This window comes from Rutidosis leptorrhynchoides, chromosome 2, assembly GCF_046630445.1.
Source record: "Rutidosis leptorrhynchoides isolate AG116_Rl617_1_P2 chromosome 2, CSIRO_AGI_Rlap_v1, whole genome shotgun sequence".
NCBI classification, from domain to species: domain Eukaryota; kingdom Viridiplantae; phylum Streptophyta; class Magnoliopsida; order Asterales; family Asteraceae; genus Rutidosis; species Rutidosis leptorrhynchoides.
Genome location: NC_092334.1, coordinates 343,814,667 through 343,837,031, shown reverse-complemented (window position 1 = coordinate 343,837,031; position 22,365 = coordinate 343,814,667). Strand labels below are relative to the sequence as shown.

Genomic DNA, 22,365 nt, shown 5'->3' with positions numbered 1-22,365 from the left:
TTTCCACACTTAGGACCATTAGCTTAAACCAACTACTATCCTTTATCCAGGTAATTTAAATAAAATACAATTATCCACTTGATTAACTTACACCTTCTACACCTTAGAAAGTAAAAGTAAATTTAGGCCTCGCACAATATAAATAAACAAAACCACTGTATGCTACCCTGATCAACTGAATATGACGTCCTGCGGCCTAACGACACCGCATGAATAAATCTGTCCATTTCAGTCGTATCTTTGTAGTCATATCAGTCCCCCTCCTTCGTATTGAATTCATTTTTTATCGTCGTCATCCTTCAATTTATTGATCTTAATCGATCATTTTATAGTTCACTCTCCGTCGTCTACCTCAATTCATTCAATGGCTTCATTATCCAATTATTCTGCAGTTGATTCTATTTTTTTTTTTTGTGTTTTATATTTTACTTTTTATACTATCATTCATTCAATGTATGTTACTATTTTATTTTCAATTTTTATAGAATACAATACTATTTTTATCAATATATTATCATACATCATATGTATGTTATTGTTTAATACATATACATTATTTATTTTATCTTTAGATGTTATCATACATCAGATGCATTTTACTTTAATACAATACTATTTTCATCAATATATTAACATGCATCATATGTATGTTATTGTTTAATACCTATACATTATTTATTTTATCTTTAGATGTTATCATACATCATATGCATTTTACTTTAATACAATACTGTTTTCATCAATATATTAACATACATCATATATATGTTATTGTTTAATACCTATACATTATTTATTTTATCTTTAGATGTTATCATACATCAGATGCATTTTACTTTAATACAATACTGTTTTCATCAATATATTAACATACATCATATGTATGTTACTGTTGGTACCTATACATTATTTATTTTATCTTTAGATGTTATCATACATCAGATGCATTTAACTTTTTGATCCAAAACGTTTTATTAATTTTTCATGTTCTCGTGTTACTTATTATCGTACATCACATGTATGTTAATATTTTATTATTCTTATGCTTTTTTTCTCACAGATGTTCTGAATGGTTCCCCTGTTATTGATGAATATAATCATATACTGAGTTCAGTTGAGCATCGAACTCCAAATGGTTCTAGGTTATTGTTTCCCGTAGTTCCTGATGCATTAAAGCATGTTGTTGATTCTGTTTATCCTTTTTATTATCATTGCTTACATTTTTATGAGAGTTATGCTGAATTTGCTAGATTTGATGTCAAGAAAGCTTCATATAATAGGTTGGTTGATGGTACTATCAATTACGTTGTGTTCAGATGTATCAGGTCGGGTGTTCCTAAAAGATTAGCTGTTGATACTCTTGTTCGTGATCCCTGTGTTGTTTCTAGTCATGTTGATATATCAAAAATGAATTCAAGTGTTATTTCTAATCATGCTGAGGTTGTGAACAATAAATCGAAATGACAATCTAGGAAAGGTAAAGAAGTTGATGATAATCATGTTAATGATGAAAACTCTTCGAATAAACCTCCTAAATTTGCTAACCGTAAGTCTTCAATAGTTAAGTGTGGTTGCGAGGCTAGTCTAAGGTGTAAATATGAAAACGGTAAGATATTCATTTTTAAGTTTTTTAAGGGGCACAATCATAAGCTCGTTTCTGAAGCTAATAAGAATTCGATGAACAAGAAGAGAAAGATGCAGTATTTTGATATGAAATTTGTTCAAGATCTTGCTTCAAAGTCTAATATTGGCCCTATGCTTGCTCATCATATTAACTGTGATATTAGTGGTGGTTATGATATGGTTGGTCCTACTAATGTAGATTACAAAAAATATAGGCGTGATTTGCTAAGGCATATTGGTGAAACTGATGCTCACATTGTCATTGAAAATCTGCTAAGGAAGAAGGAGGTTTTACCCGATTTTACTTGCGAGTATAGATGTGATGAAGAAGGTTGTTTAAATGGTGTTTTTTGGGCTGATCAGTTGTCTAAAATGAATTACAAAGAATTTGGTGACATTGTTTCATTTGATGCAACATATGGTACCAATAGGTATTTTTTTATGTGAACTTGTTTGGTTTAACATTCATTAGTTGCATGTTAGCTCTTAATGTTGTTTTTTGTATTGGTTTTCTTTTTCAGGTAAAATATGAGATTTGTTCCTATCACTGGTATTGATAATCACAAGAAGCTTGTTATATTTGGTGTTGCATTGCTATCGCGTGAAACTATTGATTTGTACAAATGGTTTATTGACTGTTTTTTAAAAACTTTCTCTACTGAACCTGGTTTGGTTACTACTGATCAAGACCTTGCAGTGTTGGACGCGGTAGCTGAGAAGTTTAAAACTTCAAAACACAGATTATATTTGTGGCACATCAGTCAGAAGTTAAAGGATAAGGTAACTTAATTTTTTTATTTTTGTTATCATTCATTTGATGCATTTTAATTTTGTTTGCTTAAAGAACATGTAACTTTTTATGTATTTTTTTTATCATTCATCTGTTGTTTTTTAAATTTTCTTAAATGAAATGGAAACTTTTTATTCATTTTTTCGTTATCATTCATGTGTTGTATTTTAATATCTATTTGTTTTTTCATCACTAAGTTAATTGTTTTTGTTAATTTTCATATGATGTATCTTAATATTTTCTTTTGTTACATGTGTTTTTCAGTTTGGTTATGTTTTATATAATAATAAAGTTTTTCGCAAACGTATGAATTGCATATTTTGGAATAAAGAAATGTCTGTATCATCTTTAGAAAGACATTGGAAGTCGTTAATTGTAGATTTTGAGTCAGACGATGCAAAGTGGTTTGACGATATGTATGCAATCAAGGAGATGTGGATTCCTTGCTTTTTTAGAGATGTACCAATGAATGGCTTAATGCGAACATCCTCATTATTTGAAAGTGAGAATTCGTTTTTCTCTAAATGCAAAAATAAGCATTCAAATTTAGTTGATTTCTTTTCTAGATTTGATGCTGCCATGGATAAGCAGCATCATAATACAAGATTGATAGATTCTCAAATGGAAAGCAGATCTATTAAGTGTAGAACTGTTAAGCCGATTGAGCTTTAAGCAAGAGACGTGTACACTCCTACCTTTTTTTTTGTTAGTTCAAGATGAAATTTTTCAATCTAATAAAATGTGTTCTCAAATAAGTTGTGTTGCTGATGGTGATGATGAACTTAAGAAGATTTGTGAAGTTCAGGAAAAGTTAATTCCTCCTCGTAAAAAAATGATTTACAAGGTTAGTTTTTCATTTTTTTCCTGTTTGTTTTTGTTATTTATGTCCCTTTTTGTTTTTTCTTTTTGTTTATATATATGTATATTTTGACATTTCCTCAGATTACTCTTCATTTTGTGTCTGGTGAAGCACATTGTTCGTGTCTGTTGTTCAACCGTGAAGGCCATTTGTGTCGTCACATATTTCATGTTTATGAAAATGACATTTTTGAAATTCCTAAACAACATATATTGAGGAGGTGGACTAGAGATGCATCTAAATCTTTGAATGTTATTTTTGCTGGTGTTAATTACCATTCTGATGTCTACATGATTACCAAACATCTTTTCAATAATTTTAGAAGAGTTGTTTCTAATTGTAAGAATGACAAAGAAATACTTCAGCTTTTTAGTAATAAGTTTGATGGCTTTGTTAAAGAATTTGCACCTTCCATCCCTGACCAACATTCTTCAACTACAAAGGTTCAACAAATTGAGAATGTTTTGGGATTTTCAAAGCCAAGTAATGTTAGGGTTCGTGCTCCAGTTGTTGTTCCAAACAAAGGTCAATGCAGCAGTAAAAGGTATAAAACAGCTCGAGAAGAGGCTGCAAGTAAATCGTCTGTAAATAGGAGAAAGTGTCATCGTTGTCAAGGGATTGGTCATAATGTTCGTACTTGCACTGTAGACCTTGATTCAGAGTTTACTGATTACGAGGATGATGACGAAGATGTTTAATCAGACAAAGGCGAAGACAATGATCATTAAGCACATTGTTTTTTTACATGTTATGTGAGTTTAATATGTTGATGATTAAAGAACTATTTGTTTTTTTTTTTTTTACTTAGACTTTGAGTTTTATCAATAATTATGAATATTTTTATATCATTCACTTTAATACATAGTAATGTTCTTTTTTTTTTTTTTTTTATTAGTGAAATTTTGTAATATATATACTTTTTTCTACAGATTTTTCTATAACTGTTTTTGTATATAGTTAACGTACAATAAAATACATCACATGCATATATATATATATATATATATATATATATATATATATATATATACATTTTTGTGTGTAAAAACCTATTTGTCACGTGCAATTTACATTACTAAACATCATATCTTTCTTAATATGTTTTTTTAACTAATAATGGTTTTTAAAATATTTACATTACAATAACATACATTACATGCATTGTATTTTTTTTTTACAAGGATATATATCACGTACAATTTACATAAATATACATCATATGTATCTTAATGTTTTTTTCAACCAATAATGATTTTTAAAATGCTAAAAAAGTAACATACATCCAATGTATGTTAAAATTTTGCATTTTTGTTTATTTATCAAAAAAAAAATTATCTAACACTTACAACATTCATACATCGCGTATGTTTTATACTACTTGTTTAATAAATTTCTACTTTTTTCATGCATCAAGTACATTTACATACATTCATACTACTTGTTTCAGATTATATGAATCACAAAATACATTCATACTACTTGTTTCAGATTATATGAATCACAAAACATTATTTCCTCTTACATCAATTCATTCCTTCTTAAAACAGTCAAATTTTCATTTTTGTCGCCTTAGTTATCCCTTCTTTTAGCTCTTGCATCTTTGTTTTTTCATCATGATTTTTTTCGTACTCTTTTCTTCTCGCATCCAATCAGGCCAAAATGTATTTTCTGTATCGCTCAATATCTTCACTCCGTACTTTAATCGTAGTTCATTTAAACACCTTTGTATGTTTTCATGTGACGCATTAAGAAAACCCCACAGTCAACCTTATTGTCAACTGTTCTCCAGGCCATTTGTAGCTCGGTTGTAATACCTGATCCAATCTTTTCCGCTGCTTTCTTGTTACCTTTCTTTTCTATATATCCTTTCAATATGGCCACCTAAGTCAACATTGACGTATTAGTTATATAGGTTTTACAATATGTACTTACATAAATAGTACTTACAAATTTTTTTGGAATATTTCCATATTTTGTCTTCAAGTTTTCTTTTTTTGCTGAATTGTTGATTATCTCCAGAACACCAGTGTTAAGATTGAAGCACAACATGTAAAAGTGATTCGATTTGCATATCGGGAACATTGCCTGAAATTTATCTTTCAGTATGTTTTTATAATAAAATAAGTAGCACTTGTATATATTTTTATATATATAACATATACCGTATTTGTTTCATTTCTTACCGTATCATATCCTCTAATATCCACATTCAGTTTTCCGCCCTTCAGATAACCCTCCACATTTATGTTGAAATCATCTTTATGTTTGTGGAGTATTCTGTTATGATTCAGATAATCGGTTGCCTATATTTTTAGGAATTATGTTAGATAGCATTTATTTTCATCAATAAATTTTTTATGTATATGTTCAATTTTTTAATTTTTCTTACCACTATACATGTTGGCATGAATAATCGTTTTCTGGTGTTTATCCCAGCATGTATCTCTTGCCTGTTTAGAATTCCTGCCCATACGTCTATCACAATTGCTTCCACGTACACGCGGTGCATTAAGCTTGCTATTGCTTCATCTGTTATCATCTCTCCATCTTTGTTATAGTAAACAAACGACCTGTAAATTTTATATAATATATTATAATATGATATTTTATGTCTAATAATAAATAACTATGATATGATTTATTCATCACATTACCCTTCTTTTTCTCCAAAGCTCATGAAGTATCTTGCAACAGTTAAGATTCCCTTCTCAACATTTTTTGTGATTTCAACCTCCCTTTTATTAAAAGGTGATCTATATACAGCTGGTAATGGTATTGTTCTTTTTTCTCTTTTTCCTCCTTTATTTTCTTCATTTTCTGTTTTCCCTTCTTTGACAACTCCTTCTTCTCCCATTTTCCCCCTTCTCTGCTTATATTTGTATCTATTGCACCTGAAAATAAAGTATCATTTTTTAGATCTCCCAAAGTATTTGCTATCACTGCATTTGTATTTTCTTCATCATTATAAATTGTTTTCTCATTAAAATCTTCATCCATCTTAGTCTCAGTTTCAACATTCACACTTTTTTCTTTCTCAACCTTTTCAACCAAATTCTTTGCTTTCTCAGTCTCCATTCCAACCATGTCTATTGACTCTCCTGAAACATTTGGAAATCCTTCTTTTGTTGCTATTTTTTCTTCATCACCTAGGGGTGTTCACAAAACCTTCAAACCGCGAAAACCGGCCAGACCGGACCAATTTTTTGGTTCGGTCCAGTTTTGAATATTAGCGGTCCGGTAGCCAGTTTTAAGATCTCCAAACCGTGAAACTCGATCCGGTTTGTAGTTTCATTAGGCCACCAGCCGGTTAAACTGGACCGGACCGGACCGGACTAACCAATACGATGAATGTAGAGTTCTCGATTTACGGTTTCAATAGCTATACACAAGTACGAAGTATGACATTACTTATTTACAAATTACAACCAACATAGTGCTAGTCTACTAATGTCTTACCAAACTTCATGTTATCTAGTTTCTAAACACAAGCCTCTTTACGCAATATCAATTATCATATGCAAAGCATTTAGACAAAACTTCAAAACTATCCTTTGATTCTTTGTTTTAACAAGAGTCCCGAACACAGTTATTTTTTCAAATAATTTGGTTGTTTACTAAGCTTCACACTAAGTAAGATATAAGAGTAATTATGCAATCTGCTTTACTAATTAATATTAGTTGAAAGTTGAACCTTACAAGCACTAAGCACAGCTATTTTCTACATATACACCATTGAACTACTGCAACCAAAACAATGAAAAATTATTAATAGTTATAGTAAAAAATGCTCTATTAAAAAAGTGAAGTTCAAAATCGTAAACCGGACCAGACCAAACCAACCAGTTAGACGACTTTCTTGGTCTGCTCTGGTTTTACATTTTTTGAAACCGTGGTTGCCGGTTTGGTTTGAGACTTAGTCCAAACCGGACCGTGAACACCCCTATCATCACCACTAGCCTTTTGAAACAAACTGTTCACTACTTCACTATTCAATGGCACATTCACACCTATTACTGTATTCTGCTGTTCAACTATTGTTTGCATTTTTTTCACTAAAATCTTCTATAATTTTTGTCTCCATTTCCATATTCACACTTTTTTCTTTCTGATTTTTTCAACCAAATTTTCTTCTTTCTCAGTCTCTATTTCAACTATCCTGATTGACTCTTTGGAAACATTTTCCATCACTTCTTCTTGTGCTGCTTCTTCTTCATCACAACTTTTATCTTGTATTTCATCATTCTCCGTTCCAGCACTCATACCATGACTTTCCATTTCCACACTCACATTCTTTTTTATCTCCTCTGTTTCTAATGAATCTTCCACTCTAGTTGTATTCATTCCAATATTCACATCCTGTTGTGTGTTGTTTTCTTATCTTATTCTTTTATTTAAATTTAAATCTCCTTCAATTCCAACACTTACCTCATCATTTGTCTTTTCAAATATAATCTCTTGTTCATTTTTATCCAATTCCATATTCACTTTCTGTACATTTTCTTCCTTTTCATTCAAATTTTCAATTACTACATCCTCCATTGTAACATTTATCTCATCAGTTTGCTTTTCGTTCACACTTTCGACAATATGACTCTCCATTTCTACATTCACATAGTTTGTCATCTCCTTTTTTTCAAACAAACCTTCCACTTCATATGTATCCATTTCATCATTCACATCTTTTTTCTTGTTGTTTTCTTCTCTCAGTCTTTCATTTAAATCTTCCTCAATCCCAACACTTACCTCATCATTTGGCTTATCCAATTTAATATTCACTTTCTGTCCAGTTTTCTCATTTTCACTCAAATTTTTAACTACTACATCCTCCATTGTAACATTCAAATCATCAGTTTGCTTTTCGTTCACACTTTCGACAATATGACTATCCATTTCCACATTCACATTGTTTATCATCTCCTCATTTTCAAACAAACCTTCCACTCCATCTGTATCCATTTCAACATTCACATCTTCTCCCTCATTCTCTCTCTCGGTGTTTACTCTGTTTATTCCTTCAATCTCATAATCTAAATTGAATTCTACTCCAGAATATTCTTTGTAGCTATTACATCTTCCTTCAGTTACAATCAAATGCAAAGGATTCCTTCTTCAGACGATGTTGAATTCATACCTTCAAAAATACTTTGAAGTTTTTTTGAAACTTCTTTAATCTTCATGTTATCTGGATACTTGATCAAACCTTCTTTAACTTTCTTAAGATACTTTTCCACATCTTCATATCCTTCATCAATCTCTTTCTCACATTGCTGCAAATAATACATGTCATTTTTTTATAGTTTTGATGAAGCTTTTTTTTTTTACATGCATTTGATTTGTATGATACCACCACTTGAATATAACAAGCTAAAATTCGTATATTTTTTAACATACATTAGATGCATGTTTAAATTTATACGAATGCATGTTAACATACAATCAAATAATGTTATCAGTTAACAAACATCACATGTGTTATCAGTTAACATACATCAAATGAATGTTATCAGTTAACATACATACAATCAATGTTATCAGTTAATAGACATTACATGTGTTATCAGTTAACATCCATCCAATAAATGTTATCAATTAACATACATCCAATTAATGTTATCAATTGCCATATATCTATTTGAATGTTATTAGTTAACATATATCCAATCAATGTAATTATTTAACATACATCCAATCAATGTTATTATTTAACATACATGTAATGAATGTTATTAGTTAACATACATCCATTTGATTGTATACAACAAGCTAAAATTCGAATGCATTTTGATGCATGTTTAAAATTATACGTATGCATGTTAACATATATTCAATGAATGTTATCAGTTTACATTCATCAAATGAATTTTATCAGTTAACATACATACAATCAATGTTATCGGTTAACATACATCTAATTTATGTTATCAGTTAACATACATTCGAATATTGTTATCGTTTAACATCAAGCTTGTTTGACAATCACAAGTACTGCAAAATTTTTGATTTTTTATTATAAATAATTTTTATTTTTTTTTTATTTTTTACCTCTTCTTTTTCTTGCTTTCCTTCCTCCTCGACATTTTTGTATTTGATCATCAAAATCTATACATAAAGCATTATGTGTTATAAACTTCTTTATATTCAACTTTTTATAACACACATTAAACGTGTGTTATTATTTTTTCATCTTTGTTTAGAATAAATCATCATTTTCAGTGCTTACCTCTTTGATTTCAGGTAATCTGTCTTCTTCATCATTATTTACATTCTTTTCTGCAGTCACTTCAACGTTAACAAATCCAAGCTTCATTTCTGTCTCTTCTCTTTGCTTCAATAGAGATGTTGTCCATTTGTTGATTGTCAAGCCTTTATCTGGGACGTATATGGTCCCAATAGTTGTTGATTCCACATAGTGCATCTGTGATTTAAACATTTGTTAGTTTTATATAACGTAATTTTTACATCTATAATTTGTATTTGTATTAATAGATTGTTGTGCTATTTATTCTTTAAACTTACAATTAAAGCAGATATATTTTCGACAAACATTTGCCCTTCTTTTTACTTCTTCACAGCTTTTTTCAAACTTTCCAGCATATATTCACATCAATTGAGTTCTTTTATATGTTCGTCATTTATAATGTTACTCAGAAAGTTTTGATTGACATTCCCATTTTTATTTCCTTGAATCATTATCGAACTGAAGAACACTAAGAAATCCAATATAAACTCCCATCCTGATTCATTTGACGCTTTTATCTTTTCTGCTACATGCTTTGATCTAATCCCTTCGATTGTGTATTGTTTTCTCCATTTTTGAGTCATCTCGTCTCCCTTTAGTGCCCTTTCACTAGGGTTTATCTTTTTTGGTCCCATCGGAACACCAAATAGCTTGTGCAAACTATTTTATGTTACACTTACAGATCCATTCGGCAACACAATTTGGCTTTGTTCATAGTCGAATTTCATCAAACAGAAATATGCTAGCGCTGTAGGTATTTCACAGAATTCCATTTGTAGAATTTGTCCAAAACCAATCTTCTTTACAACTTTTTCTGCTCATCATTCATCACTTTAATTGTTTCGTATAATGATTTGGGAGACATTCTTGTTTCTAAGGCATTTTTTTTAGTTCTCGATGGTTCACAAGTGTTTTTTCTTTTCTTCTATTTCCACTTTTCTTTTCTTTTTCAGTTTTTTGTTTTCTACTCTTCTTTATTATTGATTTGCACCGCTCCTTTTTATCCAATAGTTCACCTGAAATGTATATTTTTAATATTTTTCATTTCCATATTTCAAGATGTATAAAGCTTATATTATTTTTATACCTTTCTCCTTTTTCGCCCTTTTCACATCTTTTATTCGTCTATTAAATCTCGTAGGCTTTCTTTTACCTTTTTCATTCGTAACATTGTCTGAATCAGACACATACTCTTCTTCTACATTCACATTATTCTCTGTGTTTATTATGAAATGAATATTGAACCATTAGTAATTGTCAGTTTATCTTATTCACAATTCTAAAGATGAAACAATCTATTTTGATAAAACTATTTTTGTATGTCTTACCTTTTTCATTCAAGTTGTATGTTGTTTTCTCTGCACTCTTTCCATGTTGCTCGTTTACGAGTACTTCTTCTCGAGTTTTATTCTCATATGATAGATTCTCTCTATCTTTTTCTCCAACAATGCTCGATAATCCCAATGTATCTATCAATGTATCTTTTACATTATTGATTGTATGATAAATAGTAGTAATGCATCTATATTCCTTTGTGTTATTTTTTTTTTTTTTTTGTTACTTGGATTCATGTATAAGTATTATAAATGATATCACAACCAAATTTTTTTTCAACTTTGTTGTATTATCAGACATTTAATGTTTTATAAAAGAAACTTTCATTGTTTTTTAGACAAGCTGACTCTGTATATATTATCTATACTACAAAACAATATAATAGAACAAAAGAAATACTAAAATACATCATATGCACGATAACAAACCTATACAGCTGATTAAAAAAAATTATATGAACATACAGTAGATGAATGATAACAAAAAATTCATCATTATATAAATGCATCATCATATTAACATACAGTAGATGAATGATAACTCATATGTTTTTATTTATTTATAGATTATCTATACTACAAAACAATATAATAGAATAGAAGAAATTAATAAAATACATCATATGCACGATAACAAAACTACAAATCTGATGAAAAAAAACATATGAACATACAGTAGATGAACGATAACAAAAAAACATCATCATATAAGTGAACCATCATATTAACATACAGTACATGAATTATAACAAAACTATAGATGTGTTTATTGTTTACCTCTGCGCTTGAATACAATCTTCAGGCTTCCTGGTCCTGCTTTTTTTAAGTTTGTATATGAAACGTTAATCAATATTTTTCAGAATATTTAAAAACAAATATAGAAAGGATGATCATAATGAATTTGTGTTTTATAAGTTCACCTTTTCGTTCCATCCTGTTACTCTTCTTTTTTCTGTAAATTTTGTATGGAGTTTTTCTCTGAGTTCGTAATTAGGGTTCGTTCAAATATGAGAGCGATAATTGTGTGTGTTTTTCTGAAACTTTGAGTGATGTGTGTGAGTGTATTCTTTTTTGGGAGTTTTTTTATCGTGTTTTGAATTTTTTACTTTATACTTTATTTACTGAGTATAAGTTTTTTTATTGCGGTTACTTTTTTTTTGTGCAGGTATTACTTTGCGGTTATATTTACCTTTTTCTTTTTTACCTTTTTTATATTAATTTTTCCATTTTACCGTATTATACATATATATATATATATATATATATATATATATATATATATATATTACTTTTTTTTTAAATGATATCAATGTTTTAAAAACTTATTTTATTCAGTTTTTTTAATTTAACATATTTATTTTTTTAGATCGCTGGTTTTTAACATACATTTTTATGTAGATTATCAATGTATATATATATATATATATATATATATATATATATATATATATATATATATATATATATATTACCTTTTTTTCTTAAATGATATCAATGTTTTAAAAACTTATTTTATTCAGTTTTTTTTAATTTAATATATTTATTTTTTTAGATCGCTGGTTTTTAACATACATTTTATGTAGATTATCAATGTGCTGGAATCGAAGTTAAAACTCTGATAAATTTTAATGAATATATGATACATTTGATGTTTCATATATTCATTCTTACATGTACATGTTAACTTTTTTTTTTTATTATTCTTAACAGAATTTCATTTATAAATCTGTATATGCATAACATAATATTCATTTTAACAAAAAGATTAAAAAATAATATACATACTAATCGAAACTTCATTCATACAACTTTAGTCATTAAACTTTGACATCAGACATTAAAATTTCCACAAAACAAAAAATAACTTCTACCAAAATACAATAATCTTCATCTTTAATAACCTCTAGCTGGTCCAAACACCATCTCCATACTTTCTCCATAAAGGCCCCTTGAAGTATGTTATGTCCTTATTCATCTTTTCCATTCTCTTCCAGATTATGTTCATTTCTTCAATGTTTTTGTTTGCTTTTTTAACATAATGGTTAATGAAATCTTGATCTACTTTGCTGTTTGCAAAGTATTGGGTTTCTTGGATTGTTGGTGGTGGTGGAGAGATACTTGAATCCATTTTTTCTTTTTGTTTTTGTTTGTTTTTTGTTTTTGATGTTTAAAAATAAAAGGTACAAATTGTGGTTTTCTTTCATGTTATATATAGGCAAATCGGAAGTTGTAAGGTTTATTGTTATTTTCTTAAATATAATTTATGTGACAACCCGGAAATTTCCGAACAAATTTAAACTTGATCTTTATATGTTCTCGACACGATAAGCAAAGTCTGTAATGTTGAAATCTCAAAAACTTTGAATTATGTTCATATGACCAATTACCCTTCGACTGTTCTCGACGATTCACGAGCCATTAAATGAAAATGATTTTATATATATATATATATATATATATATATATATATATATATATATATATATATATATATATATATATATATATATATATATATATATTATAACTTGAAAACGTAAACAAAATATTAAATTTAATACTTTACATGATTGTATTTGTTTCAAAATGTTTATCGATGGAATTAGAAGATAAGATCAAATGATTGAATTATCAGATACATTGAATTATGATTACAAGTCTCTGTTGAGAGGTCCACTTTGATTTAGGAAATCTGTTCCTTTTAACGGTATTCGGAATATTTATTAATGTGATTTATAAATAAGAACAAAAGTGTCATTAACAAGGATTAGACAAAAGTTAGTGGAATATTTAAATTACATAAGAATCAATTGACTTAATTTCAAATTTACGAAAAAAAAAATTCGATATAATAGAACTAGACTATTAGTGTCTTTGTTTAAATAACGTATGTTGGAATATGAGTTGTTGAATATATAGATAACTAGCAACGTATATTTAAAACGTGTTCATTAAATATATATGTTTTCAAATTAGTTTAGTACACGATAGTAACACTCGCTTAGTGATGCGATTGATATTTAAAAAGTTAGTACATAAATGAATTGTACCTACTTAAGTTTTCCAATGAAAACGTTACGGGTTATAATATTTTCTAAACGAAATTTAAAACGAACTTTGAAATATAATTAGTTTTGAAAGACTAAATATTATATCATTAGATAAATATTTCAAACATATATATATTACGTATAAATTTACAATTCTATATATATATATATATATATATATATATATATATATATATATATATATATATATATATATATATATATATATATATTAACTTAGACATAAAACATCCTGATTTAAAATAATATATTTTGATAAACAATGAGCCACTGATTTATAGAAGCAAATGACCACAACGGTCAATTTTACGAGTTACATTTATTACAAAATAATTTATCGAAGAGTAGGTCTAATTATTGTTAAAGGTACACGTCGCGTAACGTAAAGTATTAGTTTTCTAAACGTACGAACATGCGCTCGAGAAACCAAAACCGAGACACTAGTCGAGTGACAACGTAAAAGACTTCGGAATGGAAATTACAAATTAACGATGCACATAAATATAATATAATATATAATTATATATATATATATATATATATATATATATATATATATATATATATATATATATATATATATATATATATATATATATATATAATAAAGAAGTGTCGGCAATCTAATTTGTGTTTGTGAGCTGGATGGTTAACTCATGCGATCGCATGAGTTCACCACACAAACCTCATGCGATCGCATGAGGGGTAGGTGGTGAAAAATCCTTTATATTTCGAACGATTTTGATTTCGGATGAATCAGTTTTCATGTTTTCCTTCAATCACTCCGTAAAAGTTAATATATATTATTAATAATAATATTATTATTAATATTAATCTTATTAATATTGATATTATTATTTTTGAGTAGCGTTATTATTAGTATTATTATTATTACATAAAATACTACGACGAGGTTCTGCTCGCGTGATTTCAAAATGTATTTTTTTCGTGGGATATGGCTAAGGAAATTATGGGTTATAGCTATGGAGGTTATGGGTAAACTTCATGGGTATGCTCGTGAGGCCAACTTAGTGTTTATCATCTCCGTTGCGTCTACGTACCTTTCCTGCAATATTGAATCTCAATATTGATACGTGAGCACTCATAACTTAACTTTTATATATTAATAGTGTATCCCTGACTCGTGCTCGAGTATTTAGGATTATGTATGCTTGTACGTTTAATTTTGTCTTTAGATAGTGCTGAATCCTGAATTAGATACAAATGCTACTGAGATATAGTATATGATATGCATGTGGTTGGAAAGCTAGCGAAAAATTAAGAACTTTTCATTTAGAACTCGAATGGTTTCGATGAACAGATTAGAAGTTATAGTCAACTAAATGTTTGCATTATTGTTAAAGTGATTATTATTACTATCATCGTTATTATCGTTGTTATTATTATTATCTAATAATAATAATTATTATTACTATTATCATTATCGTTATAAGTATTATCATTACAAATTTTCATTTTTATTAGTATTACTATCATTATTATCATTAAGATTATTATTAACATTATTATTATTATTTTTATTATTATTATCATTAAAATAGTTATTAGTATTATCATTAATGTTAATATAGTATTTATTATTATTAATATTATTAAAACTAATATTAGTATCAACTAATTATTATTATTTCTATTATTATCATTATTATGAATGCGATATAAAAGAGTACTAAAAGCTATTAAACGAATTGATTAGGAAATAATGAGTATGGGTATCGTGATGAAATTTAAAATATCGTAAGATATTGATTTAGATAAAATTATCGTTTTTCATTATTTTTATCACTATTATTACTAAAAGTATTATTAATATTAAAACAATCATTTTTACAAAAATTATTATTCGTAATAGGAATATCATTGTTAATATAAAATTTCATTATTATTATTAATAAGAATTATCATTTTATCATAATACTATTTTTTTCGTAAATAAAAATATTGTTATTATTATTAGTAGAATAATAATAATTATTATTATAAAATAATACAACTTTTATTTACTATTATTATTATCGATATTATTTTATCAAATAAATATGTGAAACAAAGATATTTTTCTATGTGTAAAATAATTACATTAATAATTCCTATCATATTATTTTTATGATATTAATTGAATTTTATAAATTTTATTATTTAATATATATAAAAGTATATTTTTATTACAAAAATTTTAATATAAAATTTTATTTATTAATGAATGAATTATATTATTTACTCTATTAAAATCTGTTAAAAAATATTTAAATATATTAAACGACTATATTTAAGTTATATAATATTCATGTATAGATGTAATGACCCGGAATTTTCCGACCAAATTATACTTATGAGATTAATATTTACATAAATTAAACCATACCAACATGATAAGCAATCCAAATTGTTGAGACTTATGTTTTTGAAAAAAGTTTTACACAACGTTTGACCGTCCAATATGACCGATGATATCACGAACTATATAACATACGATAATTATACGTTTGTGTATATATATGTATTTATATATATTTAACATGATCTAAGGATAGTTTAACATCTCATTGTGTACTAATGACAATGAGTTATAAGTATATTTTGAAACTACTAACTTAAGTTTTCAAAACGATAACTATACGTAACATTCTTTGATATATATACTTATAATATATAATGCTTATACACGTATCGTATATATAATGTATTTAATCACTTTTTAAGGACTTAAATACATAAAACAATATAAGTATATTCACAAAAGATAGCTATATTTGAATTCTCGTTCCGTTTCCTCAAGATTTCTATACGTATATCTAGGGTATATGTACCCGTATCATACCCAGCTTCTATACGTATTTACTATTGGTATATACACATCAAATCAACATCCTAATCAATATTATTACTGCCCTAGATATGAGGTAACTAAGATTTGTCAAGTAGTATGAATTATTAGTAAGAAAACAAAATTAGGAATCCTTTTCTTTCTTTATAAACTAAAAACGTTTTTATAAATGAACACCATTTCTTCACTCCATTTTCTCATACCTACACCCTCATTTCTCTCTCAAAATACTCCTAACTTCATACTTGATTATCTCCAAGCATTTTCCCTATCATTTAGCTTCAATTACAAGCCTTAAACACCATAAGAAAACTCTTTCAAGAACATATCAAAATAACCACCCATTTGAAGAAGTTTACTTCCAACCTTTTGATCTAACTCCACCACTCTTTGATTCCAAGATTATTTCTTATCTTTTGCAGTAACTTTGTCCAAGTAACTTAAGGTAGTAACCTTGTTCATAATCTTATTCAATTCATATTCATATAGCTATCTTATTTTGTGGTATAAAATTTTAACAACAAGAACATAGTTTGAATGATTTCAAACTTGTTCGCAAACTAAATAGATCCTTCTAACTTGAATTTTAAAACACTTCAAGACCTGTAATATATCATAATGATATGCTAACCTAACAAGATATAACTTGGTTTTACAAAGAACATCGTAAAAACTGAATCTACGTCGTCGGAGTGCAACCGGGGGCTGTTTTGAGTTGGATAATTAAAAACCATCTAGAACTTTGAATTAGAAGTTCATGTTCTGGAAAAATGATATTTTTTATGAATATGTTAACACATAAAAATTTCATGGTTTAACTCAAAGTGTAAGTATTTTTATAAAAATGATCATTAAATGTTGTTTTTATGATTGAAAATGATCACTTTCATAAGTTTCACCAAAGTTTGACCTATAACCTATAATTTCGAATACAAACTAAGGTATTTTCAGTTCATATTCTTAAAATTTGACTCGATCCAAGAAAGTGGCAAGTTGAACCAACAAAAACGGAGTTGTAATGAAGAAACTACGACTAAAACAAGATTGGGTATCCGAAGCTAGTTTAGCTACGAAAATATTTGGAGAAAAAGTAAATTAATCATATCTTTTCTAATTAATATGATATTTTATATATAATTACTTATGATTTGATTTTATATATTTCAGGACCACCCGTAAACAACACGAGAAGATTAATCATAAGACCTCATGATTGTACGCAACACGTCATTTGACAACACGGTACTTTATGTACGCAACACGTCATTTGACAACATGGTATCATGGGTCGAGATTAATTCTGATCAATACGAATACGATGGGGTCTTTATTTATTTTATTTAAGCAACTAATTGTGGACCACTAACATCGGACTGTTAACTACGGACTAAGAAAATATTAAAAGTATTAAAAGTATATATATATGTAACGATTACTTAAAAAGAAAACATGTTGATATATTATATATATGGTTAGGTTCGTGATATCTATCGGAGACCAAGTCGAATTAAATACCTTCAAGGCAAAAGTGAGTTTCATTTGCTCCCTTTTATATATATTTTTGGGACTGAGAATACATGCGCTGTTTTTATAAATATTTTACGAAATAGGCACAACTACTATAACTAATTCTACGTGGGTTTAAACCAGAAATATACCCTTAGCTTGGTAACATTAAACTACTTGTCTATGTACGGTAGGCACGAATCCTAAAGATAGATCTATTGGGCCTGACAAACCCCATCCTGACTATGGGATGCTTTAGTACTTCGAGGTTATTTTAAACACACCTGATCTGGTGTACTTCAGAGGGTAAAACATGAACGTTAAGGCTTGTTACCGGGTGCCTACAACTTATAGAATACTTTTATACACTTGCGAGTGTACATATATTTATAAACGGAAATCTTGTGGTCTATTAATATATTGAAATGATTGTTATGATAAACCTATGAACTCACCAACCTTTTGGTTGACACTTTAAAGCATGTTTATTCTCAGGTATTAAAAAAATCTTCCGCTGTGCATTAGCTCATTTTAAGGATATTACTTGGAGTCATTCATGGCATATTTAGAAAGACGTTGCATTCGAGTCATTGAGTTCATCAAGATTATTATTAAGTCAATTATAGTTGGATATATTATGAAATGGTGTGCATACCATCAATTTTCGTTGTAAAGAAAGTTTGTCTTTTAAAAACAAATGCAATGTTTGTAAAATGTATCATATAGAGGTCAAATACCTCGCGATGTAATCAACTATTGTGAATCGTTTATAATGTATATGAACGGGTCCTTTCAGTTGGTATCATAGCGGTGGTCGTAGCGAACCAGGTCTTGCATTAGTGTGTCTAACTAGTAGTTGTTATGATGCATTAATGAGTCTGGACTCCGACCGTGTCTACATGTCAAAAGTTTTGCTTATCATTTCTAGTCGGAAATCATCTGCTTAACATCCTTAGGAAATTACCTGCTTATCATTCATAAGTCTAGACACGTTTTACTACATTTACTACATTGATAGTGTATAGACAAATTCTTATCTTAGCATATCTGTTATTGCGAACTTTGACTGATATCTTTTCAAAGATTCTCCGTAATTTACGGGATTTTGGTATTATATATACATATGTAAATTATGTATTGAAGAGTACCAAATCTAACTCCTATAATATATTACATACCAAAAATTCATTTTTCCCATTATACAAGATGGATTCCGCATCTAGTTCGAATTCTTCAGATTCCGACAGTTATGCCGATATGGATTTCCATTCGGGCTCCGAAAGCAGCGTCACCAGAATGGATCAACCAATTTCCCATCATCTATTCTGGATGAATTGGGGATGGGTTCGTAATATACTAAATCACTGGAGACAAGAAGAAGGTGATCCATTCCATCCACCAAATTGCCCTCTTGGCGATGAACCTGAAGCACTTACCGGCGAACCTATTCGAAACACCATTTTCTCTCTCATTTCTAGAGTATCTCGTCACGATTATATACTATCCCATATTACATATCTTGTTCATTCGCTCGCTCCAACTGCCAATCATCCCGGTGTACGAGCAGAAGTTAACGAACTTCGCGCTCGCGTGACGGCTTTGGAGAACATGGTGCGAAGGTTGCAAACACCAGCAGCAGCACCAGCAGCATAATCAGCACCACCATCAATAACATCAACAATACCATCATCACCACTAACAAACAACATCCGCATCACACGTCTCGACATCATAATCTGTCCCACAAACAACAACATCATACGCACCATAGATACCAAGGAGTACCAACAATAATGAACGATGAAGTATTGATCCATAACTTCATTGATATTCTGCGAAGAATATGTGGTTTCAAAAAGTTTTAGAGATTTCTTATTCTATCTCAAACCAAAAAGCAAATGAGATTAATATCATATTAACTCATTAAATTCATGATTTCATCTGAAGAAAATATATATGTATATATGTTTTCATAAAGATTGTAATTAAAAGTTCTTTTGTACAAAATATTAATGGTGAAATTTTTTTTTTAACTGGTAGGTAATACCCGAGGAATAATTAGATTTCATCTTAATAAGTTACATTGTACATTCGTCGAAGCTGATTCAACAGTCATTTACTATCCTACTTACAACCACCGATATACGTATCCGTTCACTGCAGAATAACCATTTTCATTCAATTTCATATTTGGATTTTGACTTTCCAGAATCCAACAAGTGGCATATGAAGAAAACATATGACAAAATAAAATCTGTTAGAAACAAACAAATTAACTATGAAAATTTTTGTTAAGAATCCACGCTAACTGTTCTAGCTAACTGTTCCAGCTAACTGTTCCTAGCTAACTGATTACATTTTATTTATCGCAGTTTATTTATCGCAATTTAATTATCGGACTTTTATTTATCGTCATTTAATTTCTGTAATCATTTTACGCACTTTAAATATCGGGACACGTATACAATGTTTTGACATATCATATCGACGCATCTATATATATTATTTGGAATCACCATAGACACTCTATATGCAGTAATGATCGAGTTCTCTATACAGGGTTGAGGTTGATTCTACAATAATATATATAGTTTGAGTTGTGATCGAGTCTGAGAGGTATACGGGTCACGACACGTATTAATTAATTCGTATATTATATATTAAACTATATATGAATTATTGGACTGTTACTGTGGACTATCGACTGTGGACTAATGACATTGGACAATTAAAATGAATTAAAATATTAATTATAACATATGAAACTAAACATTTCTTCAAGATTGCCACTTGATTTCATCTTAAACCTCATAGTATCTCGACGATTACAATCAGCGTTCAAATCTATCATGATTCTTAAAAACACCTCAATCGAGAGGATAAACCAACCGCACTTCATCTACGGAAGAAAAGATTGATGCATATAGTTATGCACCTGAAAAACCCTCGGAAACTGAGTAAACGTTTGACACGTATATGTTCTAGTTCCTTTGACATTGTTATTACCGAAGATCGTTTTGCAATCCCTTTCCAAAGTAGCTAATTTTGTCACAGCTCCAGCAAGTCAACTCCGACTTTTCATCCGAAACAACTTTATTATAACTGCGATATATATGCGTACTCTTTATTGTTACTGGGGAACCTTTTATATTTCACAATATTACCATCAGCGATTAATCATTCTAAAAACACAATTCTCCTAAAACTACCTCGGTTTGATAACCGATGACCCAGATCAGTTAACTTTGAAAATGCTGACGAAGCAGCATGTTGTAGATGATCTTAATGGCCAAAAGTTTGATGATAAAGAAAGGAGTGTTAGGAATGCTCGATAGAAAATTTAGTACCGAAAAGCGGATTATGCGAAACTATGAAGAAAGCCGTGGACAAATCACAAAGAATAAGTTTGCCTTCAAAGAATCCAAATGATTCTGTGCCTGCTGAAATCGTTAGCAAACATCTTATTTCTCATTCTAAACCTTCACAGACAAATCTTCTTCATCATCCATTGATATTAGAAATTCTAAGATATTCTCGTATGTTCTATTATAAATATCCTCCATATTTCTGGCGATATTTTCACAACTATTCTTTTCTGAGATCATTTATCTCTCCGTAATATCTGCAACATAAAAGAAACTGTGTTAGTTTCTAAATTCTGAAACCTTCGAGTTTAAAATATGAATGTTTTGAAGTAGTGTTGGGAACTGAAGCATGGATTAGTATAATATAATGACACTTGATCAACGTCATTATATTACAGTAAGTCATGCTGAGTTTCTAATGAAGCATGATGATTCATAGTACCGTCATCATGTGCCATTTACACGACTCTTACATTCTATCTAATCTCTAAACATATCAAGAGAATATTTTTCTGGATGACTCGGTCTTCTCCAGGGTATTCTGGTAATTTAACAAATCAAAATCGTTCTATTACCATTTTCTTCTTAGAGCATTAGCTATGTTCATTCTGAATTTCATATCTACGAATTCCGAACCATTACTCGCTTGACTCGAAGTCGGGAAGAGAAAACGAAAGCATGAAGCTCCGAAAAATAATGAAGAATATAAACTTCGATAATAACCCCGAAAT

General features: G+C 28.9%; 2 protein-coding genes across 2 annotated transcripts; both read left to right on the top strand.

The window, feature by feature from the left end:
• Positions 1-2,151: 2,151 nt before the first annotated feature.
• LOC139888885 (protein FAR1-RELATED SEQUENCE 5-like) lies at positions 2,152-3,085 on the top strand. The gene is made up of 2 exons (XM_071871867.1): positions 2,152-2,403; positions 2,678-3,085. Exons 1-2 carry the CDS (start codon positions 2,152-2,154, stop codon positions 3,083-3,085), a joined length of 660 nt encoding a protein of 219 aa, XP_071727968.1.
• Positions 3,086-3,152: 67 nt separating this feature from the next.
• Positions 3,153-3,970, top strand: LOC139888884 (uncharacterized). The gene is made up of 2 exons (XM_071871866.1): positions 3,153-3,257; positions 3,356-3,970. The coding sequence occupies exons 1-2, from the start codon at positions 3,153-3,155 to the stop codon at positions 3,968-3,970; spliced, it is 720 nt and encodes a 239-aa protein (XP_071727967.1).
• The last annotated feature ends 18,395 nt before the right edge of the window (positions 3,971-22,365 follow it).